The 24068-nt window shown below is 38.1% G+C and overlaps 1 protein-coding gene and 1 pseudogene across 1 annotated transcript in view; one reads left to right on the forward strand and one right to left on the reverse strand.

Annotated features, from left to right (window-relative positions):
- ATP8A2 (ATPase phospholipid transporting 8A2) overlaps positions 1-24068 on the reverse strand; it is a 528491-nt gene that overhangs the window by 176570 nt on the left and 327853 nt on the right. The window contains exon 26 of the mRNA XM_054719729.1: positions 6295-6369. Within this exon, the coding sequence (XP_054575704.1) occupies positions 6295-6369 (75 nt within the window). The remainder of the gene's footprint in view (positions 1-6294; positions 6370-24068) is intronic.
- On the forward strand, positions 23290-24044 carry LOC129149756 (40S ribosomal protein S6-like; annotated as a pseudogene).

Consider the following 24068-nt stretch of genomic DNA (forward strand, 5'->3'; position numbering starts at 1 on the left):
ATTATGGGCCAGATACTGTGATAAACCCCAGGAATACAGAGATAGAAAAGAGAAGGAAAAAAAGGAGAAGAAACAGGTCCCTGACCTCCAAGAACTCGGTCTACTGCAGAGGTGGGACGGGATAGCCAGCAACAAGCAAATAAACAAACATATAAAGCACAGTGCTCTGCAAAATTACTCATGGAAGAGTGGGGAAGGAGAAGAGGGAGTCAAGAAGGCATTCTTGGACCAAAGAGCATCTGAACTGTAAGGCATTGTACCTGTAGCATTTGGCAGGATGATAAGGGATGTGCATGAGAGGGGAGCAGAAGGAAGCACTCCATAAAACGACACCCCTCACAAAGCCTTGAGGCATTAATGCACCTGGCACATTTGGGTGCGGGGGGGGGGGGAGGGCATCTATACATCCAGATGGTGGCTGGCTGGGGACTCAGTCAGTACAAGACAAGGCTGGGAAGGTGACAGAACTACCTCCTGTGACAATGAATTTTGGGGGAGGTTGTGCTTCCTAATACTTTTACCTGTAGTACTCTAGAGGGGAGTGACATGCTTGTGTTTGTGTTTCAGAAAGAGAAAGCCAGATGCTGAAGAAGAGGTTGGAATAAATATGTCATTTCAGTCTGGGAGGTGCGGTAGCCCTGTGGGTCATTCTCCTCTGTGGTTCCGGGCACACGGGTCACCGAGACTGTCTGAGTCACTCACTGCTTAGCATCAGCGTTGAGCAAATCCATACCCACAAACCTGGCAAGCTCTCAAGCCCATGGGAACTGTCTGCGTGTCTCTAAGAGAACTCTGAATGCACATCAGTTATGGGGAGCCTGAGAAATAGGCTTTCCCCAGGCTGCTGGGAGAGAGCCATCGGCAGTGTGGTGGAGGAAGGCCAACACAGCTTGCAGGCTCCTTCCCTCACCTGGAGCAGACAGGAAACCGGCCCTGGGATTTCAGTGCGCTACAGATTTCAAGGAGAAAAAGACCAAGAGTAGTTGTCCTCATTTTCCTCACAATAACAGAAGTTATCTGTTTAATGCCTAGAAGAAGGTGCTGGGAGCAAACATCTCAGAAGCTCTGCATACTCTTAGCACATAAACTGTCCTGAGAAATGTGCACATATGTACACTGTATATGGTGCATACAGTGTACACCGTCAATACTGCCATCTTATTTTTTCTTCTCCCTTTCCACTTGACTTTCTCCTTCTACCCTCTTCAAATCCTCCCCCACCCTTCACCGCAAGGCTACCAACCTAGGAGGCCCTCTGAGATTTTCACCCTGCTTACAGCATGCCTCACACACATATATACTATTGAGGGGTCATTATTTGTTTTACAGAAATAAGACATTCACATTTTTCTTCATAACATTTTTCTCACTAAACAATACATCATGGGAAGCCCTCCGAGTCCCCTGGGTCTGAAACTAATGCAGCATTTTCCTGCTCACATAATAATTCATAGCATAGATGTACCATACTTTTTCAACTGTGCATTCATTTTTGTTTCTAGGTCTTTGTTCTCACAAACATTATGCAATAAACATCTATAATATATTATACCATTCATACTTTGTATTTTATTTCTATGGGATGGAGTCCCTGAAGTAGTGTTGCTTGGTAAAAAGATATGAGTATTTTAAATTTTACCAGATTCTGTTTGGTTGCTTTCTTAAAAGGTTCTAATCATTTTCTTTTTCCTTCTCAAAGGACAACAGTAATCTTTCCTCTGCTTTCTTATCAGTAATGGGTATTGTTATACTTAATATTCTCTAGTCTGAAAAAATTAAAGATATTAACTCTTTCTTTAAAAAAATTTACATTTCCCCAACTACCAGTGATTTTGATCGTGTTTCCATGTATTTGTTGAATATTTGGATTTGAAAATGTCTAGTCAAGTCCTTTGTACTTTTTCCATTCATGTTTTATCACCTTTTCTAAGAGTTCTTTGCATATAATAGATATCAACTCTGTCTTTATGTAATAAAATTTCATCCAAATGCAATCTTTGTCGACTGGCTTTCTTTATGGTTTCTTTTGCCATATAAAAGCTTTTAATTTTTATATGGTTAAGAATAGCTTTTAAGTGTCCAATTGTGGTTATGAAGTTTTTCAGGAGTTTCTTCAGGATTCTTATAGTTTTATTTTTCACATTTAAGTCTTATTATATCTGGAATTTATTGCTATGTGATTTAAGATGGGGGTCCAATTTTTTTCCCCAAATAAAGAACCAGTTGTGAGAATACAACTAATTAATCCAAACTTTCTACTAAACGGAAATACCATCTTTGACATTTATTAAATTCTCATATATGATAGACCTAGGATTTAAAACTGGAATCTTGTTCTAGATTCTCTGGCTTATTTGTCTAGTTCCATGTTAATATCACATAGATTTGCTTACAGTGGCTTTATAGAATAGTCTAATGTTTAGCAAAGATACGTTTACCCTTTTCATTGCCCTTTTTGGACATGCATGCTCCCTATTGAGAATAGAGCCCGCAACCTGGGCATGCGCCCTGACCGGGAATTCAACTGTGACCTCTTGATTCATGGGTCAATGCTCAACCACTGAGCCACAATAGCAGAGTATCCCTAATTTCTTATTTAAAATGACATAGTTTTAGAATTTTACCATTTATGGCAACATGTTTTATAAAGAATCTACATTACGTTATGTGGCTTCTTTCTTTTCTATTTTGCTTAGAGTTCTTATTTTGGGAATGGCAGCTGAATTGCCTCAAATACTTTTCATCATGTTTTTCTTTTTTTCTTTTTTGTGGTTGATACAGTGATATTTAGAATTTTTAAAATTTATTTTGAACCTCCTGTAAAATTTATTTCAACTTTACTTGGTCAAATATTTTATTTTTTTGATACACTCCTGAACTCTATTTGCTGATGTCTTACTTAGAATTTTTGTATTTATGTTTTTAAGTGACACTGGCTAATAAATACTATAGTTTACTTTAAGTTATGCTGGCTTGATAAAATTAAATAGTATAAATTTTCTGAAACAGTTTAAAAACAAAGTTATTGCTTCACTAAAAAAAAAAATCAATAAAATTTGGCTGAAATCCATCTGATAATGCTAGTTTTTGTCACTGCTGGCCTCTGTACTCTTATTCTATCCATAAAATATAATGCTGTAGAAATTTGAGATACTAGAATAATAATGAGAATCCAATGGGACAGCATTCATTCATTATTTGGAGAGATGTAAGTGTTTAAGTCAGTTTACTGCTGTTTCATCTGCTATGAGAGTTAAACTGAGAAGCAGTGATGTGCTACTTTAGCTGCCTATGGGACTCAAACAAAGAAGAAGAAAAAAAGCATAAGTATTGCTTAAAGAAAATGGAAAGAAGGACCCAGTGCAGAAGAGAAAATGCCATACATGTCACAACCTGTCTTGCACTGGGTTTTTGAGGAGTGATTCTGGAATAGAAAAAAATTGCAAAATAGTACATTAGTGGAATAATAATAGTGAAATTGAAATATGGACTAATGTGGATTAGATAAGAGCACCGTATCCTTGTTGAATTTTCAGATTTTGGTCATTACACTGCAGTTATCTAAGAGAATTATCTTAGCAACTGTGCAATAAAGTATTAAGTAGTAAGGGGCATAATGTCTTAACTTACATTCAACTGCTTCAGAAATAAATGTGTTCACGGCGGGGGGGTGCACATGTGCCTGTGGGCAAACCTCCATGTTCTCAAAAGCTTTGGTCCTCTCACCATGACTGAGTCTGAAGATCAATGACCTTCCCTTCTGACCCCACTTCACAGATCCTAGACATCCACTCTCTGCCACCTTTCCAACAATTGTACTGTGTACTCCATAGAACCTTAGGGCCGTCTCACCTTGAAATTTATTTCTCTGCTGCAATATTCTCTTCGCTATAGACTGGGGAACCAATGTAGATAAAAAATATTCCCAGCCCTACTGATCAAAGATCTTTGTGAGTCTTCAATGTGCATAAGCTTCACTAGAAAAATTTGTTTAAAATCCAGTAGCTCTGAGAAACTCTGTTAGGTTGGGTCGGAGATCAGAAATCAGCATCTTTAAACAAATCCTGGTTATGCTCATGCAAGTGGTCTGTGGACCATATTTTGGCCAATACCATCCTACAGCCAGCCTATCAGCATCTTATGAAGAGTAGGCACACAATTTAAGCTTTTTAATTAATTTGAATTGCCCAGGACTGAATGGAACTAAAAGAATAATCCGGCTCTCATACTCTTGAGCGTGAAAATAGGGCTAACCTCCATTTGTCATTTAATCAGGTGATATGTATTCCAGTTTTGGCTTTAGCTTTAAATCACTGTCTCCCAGGTCTCAGCCTCTTGTTTCTAAATACATATGTGGGCATGGGTTTGGCCCTTTCCAGCACTAAATCATTATGGAGCAGTCAGCATATTTCCCCCGAAATGGTCGCATAATTTTAACCTGCTCAAAACAGTTTTAAATCCTGCAAAGTTAACAATCTGTCCAAGGGGAGGCACTTGAGTCCCTATCCATGTGGTAGGTGGTTGGAGTAGCTTTTCTAATACAGGTGATAAATGAATATCAATTCAGCCCTGCTCTCACCACCTGTCACCTTTGTCTTTTTGGGTGTAAGTATTAGCAACAAACTTGTTAGTGCACTCTGTGGTGAGTAACACAGTACTGACCAGTGCTGTGTATAGTCAATATCCAAACTCAGTCTCAGTGTCATCGTAGTCTACATATCCGACTCTCTTAGTCTTTTATTTTTAATTTTTAGTATGGATCTTAGCAGATGAGTTGGCACCCAGAATACTCCAGGCATCCGATTTCTATCTTTTTTTTTTTTCATTTTAATTTCTTTATTGATTTTTTTTTTTTTTTCACAGAGAGGAAGGGAGAGGGAGAGAGAGTCAGAAACATCGATGAGAGAGAAACACTGATCAGCTGCCTCCTGCACGCCCCCCACTGGGGATGTGCCCGCAACCAAGGTACATGCCCTTGACCGGAATCGAACCCGGGACCCTTCAGTCCACAGGCCGACACTCCATCCACCGAGCCACACCGTCCAGGGCGCATTTTAATTTCTTTATTGATTGAGGTATTACATATTTGTCCTCATCCCCCCATTACCTCCCCCCCCCCCACTCATGCCCTCACCCCTCTGTTGTCTTTGTCCACTGGTTAGGCTTCTATGCATGCATACAAGTCTCTTAGTCTTTTTTTTTTTTCAAGTCTCTTAGTCTTTAAACTGTACAGGACTGGGGCAACCTGCTATATGCAGTATTCTATACCTAGCACCTAATACAGTGGCTACTCAAAAAAAGAAAAAGGAAGAAAGGAAGGAAGAAAGAAAGGGAGGGAGGAAGGGAGGAAGAAAGGGAGGGAGGGAGGGAGGAAGAAACAAACAAACAAACAAACAAACAAGGGTTAAATGTATGGACACCTTGAATATCCAGCCACAAGTGTATATTCAAGCTGTAAATATTTATAGCAACACAATATATATTATTGTATATTATTTATGTCTGGTAACTTCCATCTATACCTATCTATGATGAAGCAGAGAATGTCAGAGTTAGGGTCTAAAACAAGTGTGAAAGTGCAACTCAAAAAACTTGCCACACTGGGGTGTCTAAAGCACTTAGTACAAGCCCCTCAGCTCCCCGCCCCCCGCCAGTAACACACAAAGCTAAGTAGCTACTTAGTCATTTAAGCTTGTAGGTTATATTTATTTACAGCTTTTGAACTCATTACAGTCAAGTAATATAAAAAGAACTTAAAGATCATTAACAAACACCAAATAAACTGATTACCATTCACCACAGGAGCTGGAAGTCAGAATTCATTATTTTAGCACTGACTGTGAAAGGAAACATCCTTCCACAGGACAGTTACTTTTAAGAAAGACAAAAAGAACACTGGATCACATCCTGTATGCTCATATATCTATGTTTAAGAATTCAGAAATAAAATCACAAAGTGGAATGAGTTTAGATATAGTTCAGAAATTTTCTCAAGCTAAAAACTAGAAAATGTTGCACAGGCATTCAGTAAGGAGGTAACAAGGGTCCATTATCAAGATATATGGGTTAATAATTTCATGGGGTTATTCAAGAATGATCTGCTATGATTGAAACCATGTGTGGAGAGTTTGGGCTTCTGCAGGATGTGTCGCAGCAACAAAAGGCCCTAAAGATGTATTTGTGCTGACTGCTATGTATACAGATGATGGACTTAGATACACTTCCCAGACATAAACAGTAAAGGAATGTCACTGAAGTTGTGTGTGCTATCAGACAGAGATGGAGAATGCTTACCACATTGTACAAGCCGATGCACCAACGTTCAAATAAAATCTGCCCAGAAAATCCATTTACAAAGGCGAACCAAAGCTGAAAGAGAAGAAAGTTCATGAAGTTTTATATCAATATTGACCTAAATGTTTCCATTCACTGAAGAAGTAGCGGGAATGTGGACCACCAGCTGGACACAGCTGCTAAGGGATAAAAGCCACAGGACCGTAGCAATTGTTCTTTCATAAAATATGAATTCCCAATATAACAAATCTAAGGAAAATTTATATTAAGGCATACAATGATTTTAAGTGATAATATGCACATATTAATAGAAAAGCAATTGTTGTTTAATTTATAACTAGTATGTTTTGTGTCAACACTTTTTCACTGACTGGAAGAGTCTCAACTTCACGTTCCTTTTCCCGATAAAGTTGATTTGATAAATGTAATTTATCTTTGTGGGACTTTCAAATAGATAAAAAATTAAATGAAAAACAACAAGAATTTCTCTGCTGGTCACATGTGCTCTTAGCTCATAAAATGCTGACCCTCCATAATCGAATGTCTACCGCCGTAGCAAAGGCGAAAGCATGATATATGGAAGAAACATACTTAAATCATGTTTTGGAACAACATGGGTTGTATAAATAAATAAAATGTGGATGATTATTCAAGTCTTCAAGTAGTCTATAATTCTAATTGATTAGGCAAGACTGACATAAAAACTACTACAGAGCGAAGTGCCAGGGACATGCATGACAAGTAAATAAAACTATTTTAGAGAAGGGATGATCGCTCGGGTGTAATTTGGAGAAGACATGGAAGTGGTAAGAGTGGAGTAGAACAGGGCAAGCCATCAGGTTGAAGAACAGGAACCCGACTTAAAAGGGAGTGAATACAGAAATAGGAAATACAAACTGCTGCTATTTAAAATTCAGCTAAATCGATATGCGACAACAGGATTCCAAGGATTTTGGGTAGACCTTAAAGTATTTCATGCTCATCCCAGACTCACAGATTTCAGTGGGATAAAACTGTGACAGACTGAATCTCTCCATGGCGGAACACTGGCAACCCAGAACAGCTGCCCCACAATAATCTGGGTGGAGATAAACTCTGCTACTGAAATTGTACTGAATCAGAATTCTCAAAATCAGTTTCTTGACTCCACCAGACTAAGTTTCTTGAGATAGGAATTATTCCCTATCCTGTGCAACTGTACACAGTATATGATACTTGGTGCAAACAGGGACTCACGGAGTTCAGTGGGATCAAATAAATACTTCAAATCAATTGCCAGATGAAGTTTTCTTAGGCACAGCTCTCATCATCTCATTTCCTAGTTAAAAACAAAACAACAACAACAAAAACCCCACTATTAGGGATCCCTCCTAAATCTAAAATAAGCTTGCTGCCCTTTAAAAATCCTTCCACAAACTATCTCCCAGGAGGTCCCCATGAGGCCTGGCTATTCTCAGTGAAGACATACGAGTGGAGAACTAAGAATTCAGAAGTTTGTGTTGTGCTCTGTACTCAAAATATTTTTACAACACCTATTCTAATATTAGCTCTTCCTAAAATGACATTTCAATCACACTGCCACCCTATCACTCGAGGCCTTGGCAAATAATCCTTCAACCAAACTTTCAGTGCAACGAGAGCCTGGATCCACACCTGATTCAAACAAATTTGTAAACTGTTTCAAGGGTTTTAACTAACTTGCCAAGATTGCACCATACATCTATAGTCTCTTATTCAAACAACTGAGCAAACATTGATAAATATTTAGTAAACACTATTTTACTGCTTAATTCAGTTAATTTATTGTCTTTTGCTGAAGGTGGAGTAGTGATATTTCTACTGCACTCCCCTCCCTAATATCAATTGAAATTAGCAAAAATAATTGAAAATGGAAAAGAAATAAATACTTTTAATGACACTATGAGAGCCTTAATTAAAGCTACAAATTACACAGAATAGAAACTAACATGACAAGATCAAGGGAGCATGCCAATAGCAGACAAAACCTACAAAGCAAAAAGATTTCTAAGAAATGCAGGAAACAACCCAAGAGATAGCTGAACCAATTCTTATTTAGAGGATGGAATCTAGAGGTAAGGACAAGTCATGGCTGTAGTTCCTGGACTGATTGAATACAGCAGGCAAAGTCATGGTAATGAAGCTAAAGGACACTGTAGGCCTTTTCTCTTTCCCTCCACCCCAAGAAGCAAGTGAGGAGAATGGCAGGGTAGAGTAGGGAATATAGATGGCAATCAACTTAGCAGACACTTGGCAGACAACTGAAAGAAATAAATGTAAAATCATGTAACAAAAAACCCATAACATGCAGAAATTCACTGTCAGGCATATAGGCTTCTGACTCACTCAAGGAGAAGAAATGGTGAGGGAGGTGGCTTACTATTGAAAAGTGATGGGTGACCAACATGGAAGAGACCAAAAAAAAAAATTGATGAAAAAATGTTCTGAGACAAATTTGAAGCCATCTTTCCTAGATCAACAAAAATAATAAAGAAAAAGACACTGTGACAGAAATAATATGAAACCATCTCTACAGAAAAACCAGATCACTAGGCAGAATAAAATTTTGAATGTTCTTGGTTATCCTTTGAGAGCTTTAAAAAAGTATGTGTTTTCATTAAAACAAGATCTAAAATTGGATATATAAGATATCAAAGAAAGAAACAAATAAGAAAAGATGCAAGCTACATGAAGGAAAATAAAACCCAGACTTGATACTGAGGGATTCACAATCAGGGATTCACAGTCAGAATAGAGTAGGCCTGTGAAAACAAGTGCTGGCCAAAGGGCAAAGGTTAACATTGATTTTAAGAGAAACTGATAACCTTTCAAAGATGATTTTTTTAAAATTCCAAAAGGTGTACCTTAAAACACACACACACACACACACACACACAACAACAATAACAACAACAGAATAAGTAGATTAGAAAAAAATGTTCGAAGATATAGCAGAAGAAACTTTTCTGAAATATTCTAAATCTTTAACCAGCCAATGAAGAGGGTACCCTTTTTCCTTGTCCCCAGGAAACAAAACAACAGATATAGAAAGATAAACACCCACACATACCCTGATAAATAAATTCATGAGTTTTAAAATTCTATAAGATCAAATCTTTCTTATAATCCTCACCCAAGAATATGTTTTCATTAATTTAGAGAGAGAGAGAGAGAGAGAGAGAGAGAGAGAGCAATGTGAGAGAGAAACATTGATTTGTTGTACATGTCCTGACCGGGGATGGAACCTGCAACCTTTTCATTTATGGGACAATGCTCCAACCAATTAAGTCACCCAGCCAGGGCAAATCTTTAATATAGTCAGGCAAGAAAGCAATTAACCTGCAAAAGCAAGTTGGCTTCATCTTTCTTTCTAGCAGTACATAATACCAGAAGCCAATAGTGGATGTTTACAACTCCTTAGGGAAATAAAACATGACAAGAATTTTAGCAAAATACAGAATCCAAGGAAATAGTAAAAACTGAAAATATTACATAAAATGTGATGATACAAATATGTCCATTATATTAATAATACAAACAATGTTAAATGTTCAATGGATAAAAAATAAAACCCAAAATATATGCTATGTACAAAAGAAACATGTCCAACAAACATGAAAAAGAAACACTATTTGAATAAGATCAAATCCATAGCCCTGACTGAACAAAGCCCAATAGATGAGGTTGTAGCCTATTGTTCTTAAAACACTGCTTCTCCTTCACTAAACTACAATGGGCTTCTATTGGTTCCTTGCAAGTACCAAGTATGGATCCAGCTTTATATTTTGTACCCAAATATGAGGCAATTATGTCAATAGCATTTGGTTAATAAGCCATCTTTATCTTACTTGTTTGAAATGCCCTTTATTATATAATAGATTATCATGGTATTTATAGAAATTTATATAGTATTTTGGTCTCACTTCATATACTCAAATTTATTACAGATGGCTTGAATATTTAAATATAAAAACAAAACTCAAAGCATTAGGAGGAAACATAAAAAAAAGGTTTTTTATATATGAAGCTGACTCTATAGACATGGAACTCAGAAATTGTACAAAAGAGGAGTCATTTGAAATAGTTCATTGCTGAGAGAATAAAAATAAAGTTGAGGACAAATTAATAAATAGTGCAAACATCTATAACATCTATGAAGACAAAGGCTTAAATTTCCTATATAAAGAGTTCTTACAAATGAGAAAGAAAACTGCTGACAAACTGTTAGGAAAACAGGCAAAGAACATATGCAGTGTGATCACAGAAAAAGATTATAAATATAGAAAATTTCACTTTTCTTGAAAACTCCATACACGTGTGTGTGCACACACACGGACACATACACTGATAACATTTCTTTTTTAGATGAACAAAGATTTAGAAGTTTGTTTAAACTTTTAAATCTGAGGGAATAGCTACTCTCATATCCAGTCATTGTCTACAAATCAGTTTACTGTACTTTTCCTCTGACCCAATGATTCTACTTTTAGGGACATGCTCTAAATTACATCTTACAGTTATAATTACATAGTATTCAATATTAAAATAAAAGGGTGTTTACTATAGCATTATTGGAAAGATAAAAAAATTAGAACCTATACTTACACTGATAGCTGGTTAAAAGAATTATGGTTCATCTATAACAGTGGTCGGCAAACCGCGGCTCGCGAGCCACATGCGGCTCTTTGGCCCCTTGAGTGTGGCTCTTCCACAAAATACCATGTACCCTAATTAAGTTAATAACAATGTACCTACCTATATAGTTTAAGTTTAAAAAATTTGGCTCTCAAAAGAAATTTCAATCGTTGTACTGTTGATATTTGGCTCTATTGACTAATGAGTTTGCTGACCACTGACCCATAACAATAAAACACTATGCAGACATTAGAAAGAGTATTATAAATCTGTTAAGTGCTATAATATAAAAATCTCACAGATATATTATTAAAATGAAAAATATCAAGGTATAGGTTGAATAGTCATGATTGTACAGGATAGATGATATACTCATATACATGCTAACTTTTTGGAAGATATAAGAAATTGTTACTATTCATTGCCTTTAGATAGCGGAAGTGTTCTCTAGGCAGTAGGATGGAGACTCTCTTATACTTCTTGTACTGTTCTGAACCTTTAAAACATGTTCATGTTTTATTGATATAACTATTTCAAGCAGTAATTCTCAACTAGGGTTCATTTTGCTTTAAGAAGACAATTTACAATGCCTGGACACATTTCTGAGGGTGTATTGGCATTTAATGGGTAGAGGCCAAATGTTCTGCTAACTAACCTACAATGCCCAGGACAGCCCCTTACAACGAAGAACTATCAGGTCCAAAATGTCAACTCTGAAGAAACCCTGGATGAAAAAAATAAATTAGAAATCTTGTTGTAACAGATGTTTTTAATAAGCAAAATGATGACATGTGACAGGTTGCATGAAGCCACGATTATGTGTGGGTTTAGAAAGTTTTGTTTCTTTTTATTAACTCCCCTCTAGCCTGGTCTCACACATAGAGCCAAAGGCCCTACTCTTTAGAGGCCATAGGAGCACTGAATGTGTATCCAAAACTTCACATATTTGTATTCCTGAGACAGAAATTATATTTATAAGTTAGTAATGAGAAATTACTTTAAATACAGAGCATGTTTTGCATAACTAAAACACTCCAGTTGTTGAAAATATACGATAAGGGGAAAACCCTAAGAAATCAAGCATCTCTCTCAGCATTAACCTTTGCTCCAAGCCATTCTGAACCATGTAAAAATTTTCAATTTTCACTTCAGATTAACATTCTTGATTAGCTGAATGTTGGAATATTTCCTATAAGCAGCCAATGTTTTGATTCTGTCCAAGATGGCACTGGCTTGGCCACATTTCTTCAAACATTTTTGATATATTTGTACTAATTTTTATCAGTTGCAGGTGCTGCAGCATTTTGGAAAGTACAAACAAGCTCACCCTCAACATTTCCAGTTCAATTTCAATCTTCATTCAAATAATCCATCATTAGATCATCAAACCAGTTTATTTCATTGTAAATATTTATGTGATAAAGACAAAAATCAAAACCAAAATAAACAAAACAAACAAACAAAAGACCCATTCCTTCATTTCAAAATCCATGAGCTGGTTTTTTCTTACATTGTAATCTAAACACTCAAACTTGATTTTGTTTTGGCAAGATTTCCATAGGTGAAATGGAAAAAGTATGAGAACACACTGTATTTTTAAATATTTACAGGAATGTACTTAGTTTTTATTTTATATATTCATGAGACAGGTACACAATGGCTCCCCGACACACTATAAAATCAGACTTTCACACTGGTTAGTTATATACAAATGTTAATTCATATACAAAAAAGAAAGCCCAATTCCTAAACATTAATGTCATTTGGGTGGAGCACAATTTCCAAGCTGCACCAAACACAACCCTTAATGCAAGCAGACGGCCTGTCCCCCTTCTGATGTGCAGTTACTGGGCCCACAGCTTGTTTATAGCCACTAAATTTTATTTTTCTGGATTAATGGGGGAAAAGATTCCTCTGCTTTTACTTTCTTGTTAACTAGGAATGCTATTAAATGAATACAGTCAAAGCTGAGAGAGCTAGGTCCTGCCTGGACGGCCTCAGACTTGGTGAGCTGGTGGGAAGACCTGCCAAGCACTGATGGCTTGCCAAGCTCCTGGGGTTTTTGGTCCTCAAATGTAGTGCTGTTATGAGCAAACTGACCCAAACTTATTAAATAGCTTTTCCTTCTTGGAAAAAATCTTTCTTTGCTTTAACTGCTGCCTCACTGCCAAAAATGCAGTAACCGTCCTGGCTAATTGCACAGACTCCTGTGTAAAGGCCCCAGCGCCATTGTACAGCCTCCGTGGGCTGCTCCTGCCACCACTCAGGTTCTCAAGGAATAGCTGACACACTTAGATGGTGTCTTGATTTTGGAATGGGAGGATCTGGTCTCCCAAGACCCATGGTAGAGAATTGAAGTGGAAAAGTACCCTACAGAGAGCAATTAAATAAATTAGCCACATGGGTTCTTGCAAAAGTGGCAATAACTTCATGATCTACTGATTTGCATATCAGGTCTGAGCTGATTAACTGGGATTAACCATATCTGTTTAAAAAGCAAAACACTATAATATTTTTGGAATTTGATCTGGCAATATGTGTTAGGTTAACAAATAAGCATCTACCTCATTTAGAAATTCTATTTTTAAAAATTCATTTCTCATCACTAAAAGCACCTTTGTATAAAAACGTATCTTATTTTGCAGTATTGTTAATAGCAGAAAACAAAACAAACAAAACAAAAAGCATAGGGAAGAAAAACCCTAAAGTTCTTTATTAAGGAGTAAATGTAGCAAGTCTATGAAATATTAAGCACTTATATATTACAATGTTAATTCTCTATATATGTACATGAAAAAATGTATGCCAAAAATAGTAATAGGTTGATTTAAAAAAGGCAAAATAAACAGGTAAGTCAATATATAGGTAGGTAGAAAATCAAGGGGGGAAAAATCAGAGATGCCATTATGGAGTAGAGGTTATAAGAATTCATCATCATCATCATCATCATCATCATCATCACAGTAATAGCAAAATACCCTAAAAACTTCCCCCTTAAGTATCTTTTGTCCAATAAATTATGGGATTGAGTGACCAGAATTAAATGGTGTGGACAGGGCTTCATTTCTAAAGTCTGTGGAGATGTAATAAAGGCCATATATGACAAGCCCACAGCCACCATCATACTCAATGGGCAAAAACTACAAATATTTCCCTTAAGATCAGGAACAAGATAGGGATGTCCACTTGCACTGCTCTTATTCAACATAGTACTGGAAGTCCTAGCCACAGCAATCAGACAAGAATAAGAAATAAAAGGCATCCAACTTGGAAAGGAAGAAGTAAAAATGTCACTATTACCAGATGACATGATACTACATAGAACCCTAAAGATTTTATCAAAAAACAACTGGAACTGATAAGTGAATTCAAAAAAGTAGCAGAATACAAAATAAATATCCAGAAATCAGTTGCATTTTTATATACCAATAATGCACTATCCAAAAGAGAAATGAAGAAAATAATCCTAATTCACAATTGCTCAAAAAAGCCTAGGAATAAATTTAACCAAGGATGTAAAAGACCTTTACTCAAAAAATTATAGGACACTGCAGAAAGAAATTGAAGAAGATACAAATAAGTGAAAGCATATACCGTGTTCATGGACAGAAAGAATTAACATCATTAAAATGTCCATACTACCCAAAGCAATCTATAGATTCAATGCAGTTCCTATCAAGATACCAATGGCGCATTTCACAGAACTAAAACAAATATTTCAAAAATTTATATGGAACTACTAAAGATGCCAAATAGACATAGCAATCTTGAGAAAGAAAAAACAACATTGGAGGAATCCTACTACCTGATATCAAACTGCACTACAAGGCCATAGTAATCAAAACAGCATAGTACTGGCATAAAAACAGACATATCTATATATATATAAAAGCCTAATATGCTAATTGTCCCTCCGACCATTTGACCCTTCAACCAGTTGTTATGATGTGCACTGACCACCAGGGGGCAGATGCTCCAACCGGTAGATTAGCTTGCTGCTGGGGTCTGGCCGATCAGGATTGGGAGAGATGGGCTAGACATACCCTGGAGCCCTCCCGTGGTCCCTCCCCAACCCCAATTGTGCACCAGTGGGGTCCCTCAGCCTGGCCTGCACCCTCTCGCAATCCAAGACCCCTTGGGGGATGTCGGAGAGCCGGTTTTAGCCTGATCCCCGCAGGCCAAACCAAGGGACCCACCAGTGCATGAATCCATGCACCGGGCCTCTAGTAGATCAATAAAACAGAATAGAGAGTCAAGAAATAAACCAATGCCTTTATATCAATTAAAATTTGACAAAGAAGTCAAAAACATATAATGGGTTAAAGATAGTCTATTCAATAAATGGTGCTGGAAAAACTGGACAGATACATGTAAAAAGTGAAACTAGACCACCTTCTTACACCATGCACAAGAATAAACTCAAATGGATTAAATACTTAAATATTAGACTTGAAACCATAAAAATTCTAGAAGAAAATATAGGCAGTAAAATCTTGGGCATTTCTCACAGCAGTATTTTTTCTGGCACATTGCCTCAGGCAAGGGAAACAAAGAAAAATAAATAAACGAATGGGACTACATCAAGCTAAAAAGTTTTTGCACAGCAAAGGAAACCATCAATAAAAGTAAAAGACAACCCACTGAATGGAAAAACATATTCACCACTTACTCACCACTGATATATCTGATAAGGGGCCACTGTCCAAAATTTATAAAGAACATATAAAACTCAACATCAAAAATACAAAGCAATTAAGAAATGGGCAAAGGACCTGAATAGATACTTCTCCAAAGAGAACATACAGATGGCTAATAGACATATGAAAAGATGCTTAATGTTGCTAATCATCAGAGAAATGCAAATTAAAACCACAATGAGATATCACCTCACATCTGTCAGAATGGCTATCCTATATAATAAAAGGCTAATATGCAAATTGTCCCCTTGACTGGGAGTTCAACTAGGGGGAGGGGCCGGCCCGCCAACTGCCCATGGCCCCTCCCCTCAGCCATCCCGGCCCATCGGGGTGGGCCGGCCAGACCCCACCTGTGCACAAATTTGTGCACCGGGCCTCTACTCATCAATAAATCAACAAACAACAAGTGTTGACAAGGATGTGGAGAAAAGGGAACCCTCTTGCACTGTTGATGGGAAAGTAAACTGGTGCAGCCACTGTGGAAAGCAGTATGGAGTTTCCTCAAAAAATTAAAAATGGAACTGCCTTATGACCCAGTGATTCCACTTCTGGGAATATTTCTAAATAAACTCAAAGCATTAATTCCAATGAATATATGAACTTCTTTGTTAACTGCAGCATCCTCTCTAATAAAAGAGTAATATGCAAATTAACCATCACTCTGCTACATAAGCCACACCCACCAGCCAATCAGTGCGAGTATGCAAATTAACCCCAACCAAGATGGCTACCAGAAGGGAGGCTTGGGTTTCCCTGGCAACAGAGGAATCCAAGCTTTCCACACACTCTGGCAGGCCCAGGCCTCCACTCAAGGATACAAAGTTTCAATTATAGAAGGTAAACAAATCCAAACAGAAACGGCTGCCGGCCCTGGAGCGAGCAGGAGGCTTGGCTCCACTCCAGGCTACAAAGTTTCAATTGTAGAAGGTAAATAAATCCCAGATACCAGGGCCTCTGCTTGGGTCACCAGGGGCGTGGCTGGCCTGCAAACCACCACAGGCCCCTTGCCCAGGCCTCTCCACGCCCCAAGGGAACCCCACCCTGATCCAGGACACCCTTCAGGGCAAACCAGCTGGTCCCCACCCGTGCACCAGGCCTCTATCCTATCTAATAAAAGAGTAATATGCAGATTGACCATCACTCCAACACACAAGATCAAGATAGCTGCCCCTATGTGGTCAAAGATCCTGCCCCCATGTGGACACAAGATGGCCACCACAAGATGGCCAGCAGGGGAGGGCAATTGGGAGGGACCAGGTCTGCAAGGGAAGGCAGTTGAGAGGGACCAGGCCTGCAAGGAAGGGCAGTTGAGAGGGACCAGGCCTGCAAGGGAAGGCAGTTAGAGGCGATCAACCCTGCAGAGGAGGGCAGTTAGGGGTGACCAGGCCGGCAGAGGAGGGAAGTTGGGGGCAAACAGGCTGGCAGGGGAGCAGTTATACATCAATCAGGCTGGCATGGGAGTGGTTAGGGGGTGATCAGGCTGGCAGGCAGAAGCAGTTAGGGGAAATCAGGAAGGCAGGCAGGCAGAGCAGTTGGGAGCCAGCAGTCCTGGATTGTCAGAGGGATGTCCGGTGGGATCGGGCCTAAACGGGCAGTTGGACATCCCTCGAGGGGTCCCAGATTGGAGAGTGTGCAAGCTGGGCTGAGGGACACCCCCCCCCGCACCCCCGTGCACGAATTTCATGCACTGGGCCTCTAGTTATTTTTAATAGCCAGGATTTGGAAGCAGCCCAAGTGTCCATCAGTAGATGAATGGATAAAAAAGCTGTGGTATATTTACACAATGGAATACTACTCAGCTGTAGAAAAGAAGGAAATATTACTCTTTGCAACAGCCTGGATGACCAGAAGATCATATGCTAAGTGAAATAAGCCAGAGAATGACAAATACCATATGATTTCACTCATATGTAGAATCTGATGAACAAAATAACAAAACAAACAAACAAACAAACAAATGGAAACAGACTCAGAGAACAGAGGTGAAGGGGTTTTCCCGGCTGGGTGAAAAAGGTGAAGGGGTTAAACAAACAAACAAAAACCTCATAGACACAGACAACAGCATAGTGATTACCAGAGGGGAAGAGGTGTGAGGGGAGGTAGGAGAGGTTATAGAGGGGATAAATGGTGATGGAAGGAGACTTCACTTGGGGTGGTGAACACAGAATATAATATACAGATAATGTATTATAGAATTGTACACCTGACCTATGAAATTTTATTAACCAAGATCACCTCCAATAAAGTCAATCTATAATAATAAAAGTGTAATATGCTAATTAGACCGGACAGCTGAATGACCTTCTGGATGTCATTCTGGACTAAGCCGTGGTGGCGGGGCCAAGGCAGAGGCGGTTAGGGGTGATCAGGCAGGCAGGCAAGCAGTTAGGGGCAATCAGGCAGGCAAGCAGAGGTGGTTAGGGGTGATCAGGCAGGCAGGCAGAGGTGGTTAGGGGTGATCAGGCAGGCAGGCAAGCAGTTAAGAGTGATGAGGCAGGCAGGCAGAGTGGTTAGGGGCAATGAGGCAGGCAGGCAAGCAGTTAGGGGCGATGAGGCAGGCAGGCAGAGTAGTTAGGGGTGATCAAGCAGGCAGGTGAACAGTTAGGGGTGATCAGGCAGGCAGGCGAGCAGTTAGGGGTGATCAGGCAGGGAGGCGAGTGGTTAGGGGCGATAAGGCAGGCAGGAAGAGTGGTTAGGGGCGATCAGGCAGGCAGGCAGGTGAGCGATTAGGAGCCAGTGGTCCCAGGTTGCAAGAGGGATGTCTGACTGCCAGTTTAGGCCCAATCCTGCAGGGATCTCTGTGGGATCGGGTCTAAACCGGCAGTCGGACAATCCCCTGAGGGGTCCCAGATTGCGAGAGGGTGCAGGCTGGGCTGAGGAATCCTCCCCCACCCCCACCCCCTGCCCCATGCATTAATTTCGTGCACTGGGCCTCTAGTAAAAAATAAAGATGGTTTAAGAAAAAAAAAAATCTATGGAGAGTCTCCTCTTTCTGAGTCAGGTGGACAGGCACAATGCTAGCAGCAAACACCACATATTTATAAAACTTCTAGGCACTTCTTAAGGCAAACAAACAAAAAATGCAAGTTTCAGAACAATGTGCATAGGATCCATTTTTCATAAAACCACAGCAAAAATGTTCATGTATCTTTATACATGTGTGAAGGTATAGAAGGCTAGCTAAACTGTTCCTATTGATTACCTGATCAGAAATGGAGGCAGATGAGGGGAAATTATTTTTTCTTTATAAATCTCCATTATTGTTATAAGAAATAAGCATTACTTTAAAGAATTATGTAGAAAAAAAGGTCTTGCTATTCTCTATCACTGCACCATGCTCAGTTCTTTCTTAGCTTGTCACATCCTGTAATTTTTGTTGCTTTACCTATAAAATTTGTTGCACCATTTGTAAGATACATGCAGCCAGAGATTGTATCAATTTTACTCACTATTACATGCCATTATCTAGTGCAGTTCTTGGCATACAGAAGGTGCCAAATAAATGAGTACATGCAAACTAGTATGAACACTTAACATTGAAAAAGAAAGATTACATACATGCGAGTCTAAGACAGGTCATGGAACTGACCAAATAAGTTTCATCCTAGTTCAAGCACTGAATTGCTGTTTGAGCATGGGAATCTTCTTTAATCCATTCAAACTTCATTTTTTAATGAATAAATGTAAAGGAAACCACACACTGCAGAATTGTCATTGTTTTTTGTTGTTTTTGATGGTGAAAGCTAGAATCTGCATGCAATGCTTACTGTGTGCTAAGAATCTTGCAACACTCTAAATGGATTATATCATTGAAACCTCATGGGAATACGGGTAAGTAGGTATTTTCTCCATTTTCATAAATGAGGAAGTCAGGGCACAGAGAAGATTAAAGACATTATGACTGGTACCAAATAGGCGTTTAATAAACTATAGGTATTAACAGTAGACCCTATATGGCAAATAAGTGATATTTTAAGACATTGATGTTAAGGAAATTCAGAATCAAATCAGTATTTATGGTTACTAACTTATAATGCTGCTGCTATTTTAAGATGGTAACATCAACAAAACATTTCAAAACTATAAGCACATGAGTAGATTAAAAACTTGTTAAGAAAGTGATCTAACTATGAAGCCTCTAATGCCATGTAAAGGAGCAAAAGTATCCTTTTTAAATTAGGGTATTAACTGTTTTGAAACACAGGCTGCAAAAATTTTCCCCATTTTGCATAACAAAATGCAATCACTCCAGTTTGAAACATTTGCCTGTAAGAGTTTGAGCTAAAACATTGCAGTATTTTGCTAATATGGTTGAAACCAACCCAGTCGACAATCAAAAGTAAATCTCTCTCCTTCCATTCTTTGAATAAAAAAAGGAAACAAATAAATACTAATGTGACAATCTAAATTATGTTGAATGGGATTAGAATCTCAAAAGTATAGAACAGAAATTTAACAGGCAAATAAATGTAGCATATGATGTGCACATATAAATGTCTTGCTTTAGCATTTCCTTTTTCATTAAAATCCCAAATGATGCAAGAAGTTGAATCTTATAGCTCCAAATCACAAAAGTTAGTAAAAGGAAGTCTGGTAAATGCTTTTAAAGTTTCCTTAATTACTAATTTTTCAATGCCACAAAATGCCTGTTTCTGCAAAATTACATGCTCACACTGTGGAACATCAGGTAAATACAAAATCGTGTTCCTTCACATAAAAGACCATAATACTGACCAGATGGTGTATGCACAATTAAATTGATTTTTAATAAGGAATTCTTGGCACAATAGAATGTAATCGCTCCAAATTGTGTCAAGGACTACTTACATTTTTTTTTTTTATAGTTCAAGGCTTAGACTCTTCAGCCAAAATCCTGTGCTGTGGTGTTGGGGGACCAAATAGCTCTGGAGACCAGTAATGAAATAATGAGCCTTTCATCTGGAGGTCATTGGTTAGGCTCTGCTATCGTTCATTAATGACACAGTTGTTTCCAACCTCCTGGTGTTGGAACAGTGGCAGGGGGTTTATTATAGAAAGGGTAGCAGAAATATGTATAAGATCACTTCATTTATGGACAGGACCTATGGCAAATATTTGAGAACATGTGTTTTATAAGCAATAAAGTAATGTTCTTAACATATTGACAGTAAGATTTAAAGCCTCGCTCCACAGACCAGGGTCATAAGAAGGCAGCAGAATTTTCATGCTGTCTCTCCACCCACATCAGCCACATGGTGCCTGTAGCCTGGGCTAGGTGTGACATTTCTTCTTATTTTCTTGTTCTGAAAAGGTCTGTCCATTGTCTCAGAGGAGAATTATAAAAAAGAATAATTATTATTTTATGATTCAGTTATTGAACTATTTACTATGACTCTGCTTCAAATTATGCTCTGTGCTATGTGTAGGAGCCATGAAAGTGAAGCAGATACCATCTTCGCTCTTAAACAATTCAGTCTGTTTGGGGACAGGCTTGGGATAAATCAGAGGTCTGGAAAAGTTCTTTGGGGACATAACAGAGAGAGACGTGGGTTCTGTCTATAGAAGTCACCGTGGCTTTTCCAAAGGTGGTACGCATTGGGCTGGATCTTGAAGTATCATATTCCATTCATCAATTTGGTGGTGGTGTAGGGGGGAAGTGGCATTAAATGTATTTGAAACACCTTGCACGTAATTGTAGCAGATGTGAATTTCCAGGTGGCTAGAATAAGAAAAATGAAGTGACAGGAGAGGACTGGGTTCATACTGTGAAGGATACTAGACAGGTGTTCTTCAAATATGTGAACAGCTATGCATAAATGCCTCAGAGAAATTTGAAAAACTACATACCCAAATATCTAAAAAAAGTCTCAATATACTTTTATTTATTTCATTGTGGTAAAATTTACCGTTTTAACCATTAAATTGTATAATTCCATAGCATTAAGTCCACTCACATTGTTGTAACCACCACCACCATCCATCTCCAAACTTTTTCATCATCCCAAACTGAACCTGTTCCTATAAACAATAACTTTCCATTCCCCCTTCCTATGTCCCTGGTAACCACTTTCTACTTTTAGTGTCTACAAATTTATATATTCTAATTACTTTATACAACTGGAATAATGCAATAATTGCCCCTTTGTGTCCATCTTATATCTCTTAGCATAATGTTTTCAAGGTTCATCCATGTTGTAGAAATTATAAGAATTTCATTCCTTTTTAAGGTTGAATAATATTTCATTGAAAGTATATATCACATTTTACTTATCCATTCATCCATTGATGAACACTTAGGTTGTTTCTACCTTTTGGCTACTGTGAACATTGGTGTCCAAATATCTGTTTGAGTTCTTGCTTTCAATACTTTTGGGTATACATCCAGAGGTGGGATTGCTCGTTATTATATGTAATTCTATGTTTAACTTTATTAGAAACCTCCATACTGTTTTCCACAACAGCTGCACTATTTTACTTTCCCACCAGCAAAGCACAAACATTCCAGTTTCTCTACATTCTCACCAACACTTATTTTCGATTAAAAAGAAAAAAGAAGCCATCTTAATAGGAGTGAATTGATATCTTTCTCATTGTGGTCCTAATTTGCAATTTCCGAATGTTTTAAAATCGTGATCTGCTTTTCATGTGGTTATTGGCTATCTGTATATCATCTTTGGAGAAGTGTCTTTTCAAGTCCTTTATTGATTTTGAAATTGGGTTTTCTTGTTATTGAGCTGTAGTTCTTTTTGTATTCTGGAGATTGATCCCTTATCAGATATATCATTTACAAATATTTTTCCCAGTCTGTGGGTTGTCTCTTCACTCTGTTGATAGTATCTTCTGATGCACAAAATTTTTAATTTGGAAAAGTACAATTTATCTACATTATCTGTGCTTTTGGTGTCATATTCAAAAAAATCATTGCCAAATCCAATATCATGTTTTCACCTTATATTTTCTTCTAAGAGTTTTAAAGTTTTAGCCCTCATATTTAGGGCTTTGATCCATTATAAATTGATTTTTCTATATGCCACATTATAAGAGTACAATTTCTTTTTTTGCATGTGGATACCCAGTTTTCTTCACAACATCTGTTGGAAAGACGGTCCTTTCCCGTTGAAGGGTCTTAGCACCCTTGTTGAGAATCATTTGGCCATAAATACAATGGTTTATTTCTGGGCTCTCTACTCTATTCCATTGGACTATATGCCTGTCTTTATGCCAGTACCACATGTTTTAATTACTGTAGCTTTGTAGCAAGTTTTGAAATCAGGAAGTGTGATTCTTTCACCTTCATTCATCCTTTTCAAGATTGCTTGGCTATTGGAGGTCCCTTAAAATTCCACAAGAATTTTATGGTAAGTTTTTCTACGTCAATAAGTATTATTGAAATTTTATAAGGATTGCATTAATCCTGTAGATTGCTTTAGTTTCAATATATTTTTAAGGTAATATAAACTTTTAATGATAAGGTTAAATAATTGCAAAGAATATAATTCCTGGCATGTTGTAAATATTGACATTTTAAAACAAATTTATATCATTCCTTCTATGTAGCCAATGGATTCTGAGTACCACAAGTGGATGCCCATCAGAATGCACTTTAAGAAATACATGAACACCTCTTTTCTGTGGTGCCTCAGAGCGGTCGGTCAGTTGCTTCAGGATGAGGCTGAACATTTCTTTCCCAGACATTGGCTGCCAGAAACTCATTGAAGTGGACAATGAACACAAATTTTGTACCTTTTATGAGAAGCGTATGGCCACAAAAGCTGCTGCTGATGCTCTGGGTGAATAATGGGAGGCTTAAGTGATTTAAATCAGTGCTGGGAATGACAAGCAAGGTTTCCCCATAAAAGTGCGGCATCTTGACCCATGGCCATGTCCACCTGCTGCTAAATAAGGGGCATTCCTGTTACAGACCAAGGAGAAAGTGTAAATCTGTTCGGGGTTGCATTGTGGATGACAATCTCAGTGTTATCAATTTGGTTATTGTAAAAAAAAAAGGGAGAAAGATACTCCCGCTTTTACTGATGACTTCTGTGCCTTGTCAACTGGAGCCCAAAAGAGCTAGCAGGATCTGCAAACTTTTCAATCTCTCTGAAGAAGATGATATCCACCAACATGTTGTGAGAAAGCCCATAACAAAGAAGGTAAGAAATCTAGGACCAAAGCATCCAAGATTCAGCACCTTGTTATTCCATGTGTCCTACAACACATCAGTGAATTGCTCTGAAGAAACAACATACTAAGAAAAGTAAGGAAGAGGCCACAGAATATGCTAAACTTTTGGCTAAGAGAATGAAGGAGGCAAAAAACACAAAAAAACAACAACAAAAAAACCCACTCCAGGAACAGATTGCCAAGAGATGCAGGCTGTCCTCTCTGAGGGCTTCTACCTCTGAGTTCAGTAAAAAATGACATTTTTCTAAGAGTAACAAATAA

The sequence above is a fragment of the Eptesicus fuscus genome, chromosome 7 (genome assembly GCF_027574615.1).
Source record: "Eptesicus fuscus isolate TK198812 chromosome 7, DD_ASM_mEF_20220401, whole genome shotgun sequence".
In the NCBI taxonomy this organism is placed as follows: Eukaryota; Metazoa; Chordata; class Mammalia; order Chiroptera; family Vespertilionidae; genus Eptesicus; species Eptesicus fuscus.